The sequence below is a fragment of the Lampris incognitus genome, chromosome 5 (assembly GCF_029633865.1).
Source record: "Lampris incognitus isolate fLamInc1 chromosome 5, fLamInc1.hap2, whole genome shotgun sequence".
NCBI lineage: Eukaryota > Metazoa > Chordata > Actinopteri > Lampriformes > Lampridae > Lampris > Lampris incognitus.
This window is the reverse complement of record NC_079215.1, coordinates 3,358,079-3,366,148: the sequence shown is the minus strand read 5'-3', so window position 1 is coordinate 3,366,148 and position 8,070 is coordinate 3,358,079. Positions and strand designations below refer to the sequence as shown.

The following is an 8,070-nucleotide window of genomic DNA, read 5'->3' as shown; positions in this document are numbered from 1 at the left end:
TTTCCTCCCACAGTCCAAAGACATGTAGGTCAGGTGGATCGGCCATACTAAACTGTGCCTAGCTGCGAGTGTGTGTGTGTGTGTGTGTGTGTGTGTGAGTGATGGACTGGTGGCCTGTCCAAGGTGTCTCCCCACCTGCTGCCCAGTGACTGCTGGGATAGGCTCCCAGCGACCCTGTGTAGGATAAGCGGTTTGGATGATGGATGGATGGGTACTTTTAGTCCTCGTGGGAAACTCCTCTCTGCATGTAACCATGCTAGCTGTGTAGCTAGCTGTGTAGCTAGCAGCAGCGGCCAACCGCCCTGCAGCACCCGGGGACCAACTCCAGTCCGTCTTGCCATGCCTCGGTCAGGGACACAGACAGGAGTATTAACCCTAACATGCATGTCTTTTTGATGGTGGGGGAAACCAGAGCACCTGGAGAAACCCCACCGCAGACACAGGGAGAGCATGCAAACTCCACACAGAGGACGACCTGGGATGCCCCCTAAGGTTGGACAACCCCGGGGTTCAAACCCAGGACCTTCTTGCAGTGAGGCGACAGTGGTAACCACTGTGCCACTGTGCTGCTCGCTGTTGACATTTTTGAGCGGGTCGGATGAATACTGGCGCATCCACAAACATGATCCTCCTCAAACAGGAAAAAGGACCGAAACTTGATGACAATGCGGCGATGCTTCTTTTGGACAGCTAACCTACCAATTCTACAGTCAATATCACAGTATAACACTGTTCCCATATAGTTTGAAATACATTACAGTGTCGGTGTTAGCTTTGGTCTGAGGATGCCACTTTTACAGAGGTGGGAACTGTTTTTATGCTGAGCTGACAGCACCTAAGCGACAACTTTATTGTGAAGTTGGAACTGAAGAAGGAAGCTGAGCCGGAAGGCAAAGCTCTCAATTTACCAGTCAGTCTTGGTTCCAACCCTCACCTATGGTCAGGAGCTTTGGGTAGTGAGCGAAAGGGTGAGATCGTGGATACAAGCGGCTGAAATGAGTTTCCTCCGTAGGGTGTCTGGGCTCAGCCTTAGAGATAGGGTGAGGAGCTCGGACATCCGGAGGGAGCTCGGAGTAGAGCCGCTGCTCCTTCACGTCAAAAGCAGCCAGTTGAGGTGGTTCGGGTATCTGGTTAGGATGCCTCCTGGGCACCTTCCTTTGGAGGTTTACTGGGCACGGCCAACTGGGAGGAGACCCCGGGGTAGACCCAGAACTCACTGGAGGGACTACATGTCCAATCTGGCCTGGGAACGCCTTGGGATCCCCCAGGAGGAGCTGGAGGGTGTTGCTGGGGAGAGGGAGGTCTGGAGTGCCCTACTTAGCTTGCTGCCGCCACGAATGAAAAAGTTAGAACTACAAAAAAGTTGTAGCAGCCATTGTCACCAGCCAGCCAGCCAGCCAGCCAGCCAGCCAGCCAGTCAGCCAGGAGGGGGGACAGATCAGGGAAATCGAGGTTTTCAGCTTTACACTTGTGTCTTTATGTTTTCACATTCAGATTTGAAAGTAAAATCCCCATGAAAAAGGGAGCTTCTTCTGGATTTGTAGAGATAAGGCGCCAGCCAGCACCATAATAAATCTGAGAGAAGTCAACACAGCGTTTTATCATCGCGGCTCTTCTGCTTTAATCAGAACGGGATGCCTTCCCCTGCAGCCAGTGTGTCTAACTGCATCATGAGCAGCCTCCCTTTTACTCCCCAGCTTTGCCATCATTTCCCTTTTTGCGCTTCATTTGTTTTGAATTTACCTCTGTTATCTGCCAGCCTGTCTCTTTTCTCTTGCGCTCTACAATGCCATCCTTGTTCTGCTTACATAGCAGGCTGGGGACGGCGGGAGAGGCGGCTACAGCGAGAAAGCAGAAAGTTGTGCCCAACTGAGAAGGCACAAAACTTGTCAGTGGAAGGGAAAACAGTGACAGGAGACGCCTCGACGCATTTCTAAACAGGCTCGCCGCAGAAATCTCACCTCTTCGCCACCCCTGAAACGCTCGTCCTGTCCTGCATGCATACTTTCCTTTACAGCCTCTTTCCACAATAAGTGGTCAGAGAAAACACACCCGGTGTGTGTGTGAGCGTTTGCGTTACCCAGCGTCTCGCTGGAATCAGAAACCGGTCTAGACGTTGAAAAGGTAAAATATCGGCTGTGCTGCCCAAGCCAATGACTGTAATGTGGCTCAACATAACATGTTCCCGGTCGATACCGACCCTGAAATGTCGCTGACAGTTTGGTAATCAGTATCACTGCCACATCGCTCGTCCAAGCCTGGCGCCTGCAGTACTGAATGACAGGCAGGAAAACACAATTTCTGTTGTGGTTTTGTGTGTGTATGTGTGTGTGTGTGTGTGTGTGTGTGTGTACGTTGGGCCAATGCAAGTGTTGGGGGAAATATTCTAGAGCCCTGGCGTTGATAAAAGACAGATGTCAGAAGAAGCAGAGAGTCTGATACCTTTAACAGTTTTAGGAGTAAAGTGGAAGGAGGGGGCGAGAGGAGGAAAACACAGCGGAGAGAAAAGAAAAAAAATCAGAGGACAGCAAGAGAGGGGTGGAGGAGCAAATTTCTGAAAAGAAGGCTCTCTCTCACCTTGGCAGAGGAGAGGAGAGGAGGGATGAGGAAGGGGATGCACTAAATGTGAAAAAGAGTAGCTGACTAAGTTTACATGACGTTAGAACAAGTCGGCTTATTGTCTTAGTGCGACTAAAACTGCACTTTTAAACACACGTAAACGTGTTAGTCCCACCGAAGTGGTACTAAATCTAGTTTCTGGAAGTGGGACTAACACACCTAGATGATGCGGTTGGGGATGGATTTACTCTGGCATGTGTACGCTTCAATTGGCCCCGAACTGGCCTAGGTGTTCTGCACATGATCCGTAGGTCCCGCGGCGGTCTTTCATCCAATAGCAACCAACTGAAAGGGGGCATATCGCCACCTACTGTACCGGGGTCGGACATATACTTCCATCAATAAATCGATTCTCCCCCGGTTCTTGTATACTGGGACAACGACAGTAGTCCAGTTACATGGCCTGATGGAGCCTGATGGAGCTGTAACCGTAGCAACACTTAACTGTGCATGTAAACACAGCGAGTGTTCAGCCACAGGCTCGTTGTAACACCGGTTCAGTCTCAAGCAAGCAAATGTGTTTCCGTACTTTGTGAGGAATGATGGCAAAGATGCACAGGGCTCACTAGAGGAGGCCCGAACCCATAAGAGGCAAAAGACAGGAACACTTGATGCCCGACAGCATATTTTTTTTCTGGGTGGTGGTGGTGGTGGGGGGGGGTTTCCCCTTTTTTCTCCCCAGTTGTACTTGGCAAACTTGACCCCACTCTTCCGAGCCGTCCCGGTTGCTGCTCCACCTCCTCTCCCGATCCAGGAGGGCTGCAGACTATCACATCTCCTCCCATACATGTGGAGTCACCAGCCGCTTCTTTTCACCTGACAGTGAGGAGTTTCACCAGGGGGACGTAGCGCGTGGGAGGATCATGCTATTCCCCCCGGACAGGTGCCACGACCGACCAGAGGAGGCGCTAGTGCAGCGACCAGGACACATACCCACATCCAGCTTCCCACCCACAGACACGGCCAACTGTGTCTGTAGGGACGCCCGACCAAGCTGGAGGTAACATGGGGATTCGAACCGGCGATCCCCGTGTTGGTAGGCAACGGAATAGACCGCCACGCTACCCAGAAGCCCCCGTCCAACAGCATTTTAATGAGGGCTCAGTTAAAAAATAAACAAAAAAACAAAAGCAAGCCATTCTTCAATACCATTAATAACTTGCAGTACTGATCCGGAAGGTTGCAGGACATAAAATACAGCCAGCACAATAAGAATTTGTCAGAATAACTTGGTGTGCTAGATTTTGTACCCAATACTTTAGATCATCACATTTTAGATTTAAGGGCCTCCTTTATTACTTCCATGGCACGAGAGGGCCTGAGAGTTTGGCTCAACTTTTAACCTCCTTTAATGGAGTCAGCAGCCCGACATCTTCAGACCAGCACTTCCTTGTTCTCCAGAACCAAAGGGAACTTTACCAGATGGCTTTGTGCATGTGCAATCAGTACTGATGAGTAATGTAGTGGGGAGAGGAGCACTAAAGTCCTCCGTGTGTGCTATATTTACTGAGAAATCTGGGTTCTCCTGCTCAGAGTCTTCCCCACAGCACCTACACGTACCAGAATGCATTGCACGTCAGCCTCTGTACCACCGTCCATAAAGTCCTCTGAACTACTGCTGTGAGATGTCATTTCCACCATCGGAAACAACTTAGCGATCGCCGGTCCAAACCCCGTGTTGCCTCCGGCTTGGTGGGGCGTCCCTACAGACACAGTTGGCTGTGTCTGTAGGTGGGAAGCTGGATGTGGGCATGTGTCCTGGTCACTGTACTAGCGCCTCCTCTGGTCAGTCGGGGTGCCTGTTCGGGGGGGGGGGGTAGCGTGATCCTCCCAAGCGCTACGTCCCCCTGGTGAAACTCCTCACTGTCAGGTGAAAAGAAGCAGCTGGTGACTCCACATGTATGGGAGGATGGCGGTCTGGCGGCGGCCTCACCTGGCGTTGACTATGGTGTTTTTGATGTCATCGTGAGGAGTGTGGGGAGGTTTGTTGAGGGTGTCTGGCTGGGAGAGCTGACGCTGGATCGGCTGGGAGGGCTTGGTCGGCTTCGTCCGGTTGCCACAGGGACCACGGCTCCTGCCTGGAGCTGCGCCGGAGGAGGAGACACGGAGGGCGGTCTGACAGGACACCGCAGCCGGGCAGGCTAGGCTAACTGCTAGCCCATGCAGACCGGCGGCTCTGACAGTCATCCTGACTGGCGTTCTTTCTCTTGGACAGTGATTTTTTTTTCTTCTTTTGGATATGTGTGGTAGTTTGAATGTGTGTGTTGTTGTAGTTCTTGAATGTGTGTTGCACTGCTGTGGGCTGGGGGAAACGGCATCTCGTTTCACTTCATGTGTGCAAGTGCATGAGGTGAAATGACAAATAAAGTGTTCCTGAATCCTGATTGTGACATGGAGCCATACACGTATGGCTCCATGTCACATCCCGCTACAAAACACCAGCCAAACGGACCTCCTCACGCTCCGTAATGAGTATTTAAGCTTTTGAGTGCACTCACAACAGGGTCACAACAGACGCACTGCTGCAAACGAGACCGCTCGGGTCAGAAGCGCTTTCACAACCACAAAAATGACAGCTGGATTTAGGAAAGGAGCCCGCAGGTATGATTTAAGTATCGGAGACATATGGGAGTAAAGTCTGGCTCGGCCCGTTCTGAGTACGGTCGAGTTTGTTCAGCAGTGGGTGAAATGCAAGCGCATGGAACCATCACTGTGACTCATAACATCACACAAATGAACGTCGTTAAGAATAGGCACTAAAGTCACATGAAAACAACGCTCTCTATCGAACACTATCGAGCACGTTATTTTGAACCAATCTGTTCAGCTTTGTCAGACACACTCCAGTTTGGTATTTTTGACCACTTCCAAGATTTCAAAACTTCGCCCGGAGTCTCCAGGATCGCTCCTTATAAGGAGTGCGACAAACAGTTTACAGCGCCAATTAACTGGACAACATTGCTGAGCTTTAACTCACAACGCGAGAGCATTTTGAAACATATGAACACGATTTGACGAAATGACCAGATGTGAATTTCCCAAATATGCCTGCTGTGCCAGCCGCTGCTGCTGCAAAACTCTGTTATCAGGGAAGGAACGGGGAAAGGGGGGGAAAGGTTCTCCACATGCTGCAGTTCCAGGATACCTCAGCATGACGCTGCGAAGCTCACGTCTCCTGCCTCACAAACGCCAGCATGACACCCGCACCCTTTGTTTTCCTCATGACGCTCAACAGTGTTCCCACTCACTGACACACCGGGTTGTTAAATGAACGGTAAAAAAACCCCCTGTTGGCCCTCCTTTCATTACCCCACCATTTCCCACTCACAACAAATGACTTTACACAGATCATCATCATCATCATCCTTCGACCGCAGCCCAGCAATGCTTGTGGCTTGCTGATAGCAGACCGAGGTCGTAACTCCTTCGGAACCCAGTCTCTGTCTGGGTCGGTGTCATAGCCTTTACCCCTCCCGGGGCGTCTACAAGGCAGTAGTTTGTTTTGTTGTTTAACCCATAACTGGAGCAACCTTGACTCAGTTACCAGGACATGTCCACATTCAAGTGGGCCATAGTAATTGATCTACAGGGGGGGGGGTTACTCCTCTGGAGGTTTTCTGTCGGGCTTTGCCCCGCCCTAGCCTTTGGTTAAATAGCCTACCCCACAAGGCAGCAGATAGATACAGACATAGATACCATGAATATATACATAGATAGAGATCATCACCCACGTTTACCTTTGCTGCCCGAAACCAAAGTAGTTGGTTGGAGAGTTAACACAATATGAATCTAAACCTATCTAGACTACTTCCCCCCCTGACTGGGGTGTCAGAAGTCATGCTAAGCAAACAATGGTGACAGATGACGGAGATACTTTATTGATCCTCTTGGAGAAATTCTGCTCTACATTTAACCCATCCTAGCTGTGTAGCCAGGAGCAGCGGGCAGCCGCCGTGCAGCGCCCGGGGACCAACTCCAGTTGGTCTTGCCATGCCTTGCTCAGGGGCACGGGACAGGAGTATTAACCCTAACATGGAAACTGGAGCACCCGGAGAAACCCCACCGTAGACACGGGGAGAACATGCAAAGTCCAAACAGAGGACGACCTGGGATGACCCCCAAGGTTTGACAACCCTGGGGTTTGAACTCAGGACCGTCTTGCTGTGAGGCGACAGCGGTAACCACTGGGCCACCGTGCCGTGGTTGCTACTATAGCACCTGGTTGGTAAGACAGTCTCCAAAGTAGGGAGGGTTCAGCAGTAGAGAGAGACAGACAGGCTCAGCTGGCTGTAAGCTGAGGTTCATCTGAGGCAGCCTGCTGACACAGAGCACACACAGAGTGAAAGATGGACTAACAGCCATCCTACCAACACACACACAGACACACAGCCAGAGGGGCTGTGTGTGCTGTGTGTGTGTGTGTACGCATGGGGGGGGGGGTTAAGCTTGAATAGCATCCACGTGAGAGTAAAGAAAGGTGTATACGCACACACACACACTCACACACACACAAGATGACATCATGGTGTGGAAGAGGACCAGTCAGCAGGGCTTCATAGCAGAATGTGTGGGTGTGAAGGTTCGAGTGAGTGAATGTGTTGGTACGAAGGTTCGAGTGAGTGAATGTGTTGGTGTGAAGGTTTGAGTGAGTGAATGTGTCGGTACGAAGGTTCGAGTGAGTGAATGTGTTGGTGTGAAGGTTTGAGTGAGTGAATGTGTCGGTACGAAGGTTCGAGTGAGTGAATGTGTTGGTGTGAAGGTTTGAGTGAGTGAATGTGTCGGTACGAAGGTTCGAGTGAGTGAATGTGTTGGTGTGAAGGTTTGAGTGAGTGAATGTGTCGGTACGAAGGTTCGAGTGAGTGAATGTGTTGGTGTGAAGGTTTGAGTGAGTGAATGTGTTGGTACGAAGGTTCGAGTGAGTGAATGTGTCGGTGTGAAGGTTCGAGTGAGTGGCTGCTGAAGCTGCTCTGCACAGGCAGGTGAACCGAGTGTGTGTCAGTATTTATCAGCATGAAGAACGCTGACTGCAGTCATGCACACTGACTATCCACAAATGACTGTTAAGTGTGTGTGTGTGTGTGTGTGTGTGTGTTAGACAGTGTTTATGTGTGTGTGTGTGTGTGTGTGTGTGTGTGTGTGTGTGTGTGTGTGTGTGTGTGTGTGTGTGTGTGTGTTAGACAGTGTTTATGTGTGTGTGTGTGTGTGTGTGTGTTAGACAGTGTTTATGTGTGTGTGTGTGTGTGTGTGTGTGTGTGTGTGTGTGTGTGTGTGTGTGTGTGTGTGAATGTAGGTTACCTGAGGTTAGTGTTCTGGCTGTCCATGGCCACACGGGAACCATTTGGACTTGGGCTGCTGGAGAAAAGAGAGAGAGAGAGAGAGAGAGAGAGAATTACATTTTGGGAGGGAGGGAGGGAGGGAGAGAGAGAGAGAATTACATTTTGGGAGGGAGGG

The 8,070-nt window shown here is 50.8% G+C and overlaps 1 protein-coding gene across 1 annotated transcript in view; it reads right to left on the bottom strand.

Annotated features, from left to right (window-relative positions):
* The window catches only part of LOC130112330 (E3 ubiquitin-protein ligase SMURF2-like), a 175,763-nt gene that overhangs the window by 31,207 nt on the left and 136,486 nt on the right, over positions 1-8,070 (bottom strand). Inside the window, exons 11-13 of the mRNA XM_056279659.1 lie at positions 7,915-7,971; positions 6,838-6,934; positions 1,744-1,869 (exon numbers count right to left, since the gene is read on the bottom strand). Coding sequence (XP_056135634.1) covers positions 1,744-1,869; positions 6,838-6,934; positions 7,915-7,971 — 280 coding nt within the window. The remainder of the gene's footprint in view (positions 1-1,743; positions 1,870-6,837; positions 6,935-7,914; positions 7,972-8,070) is intronic.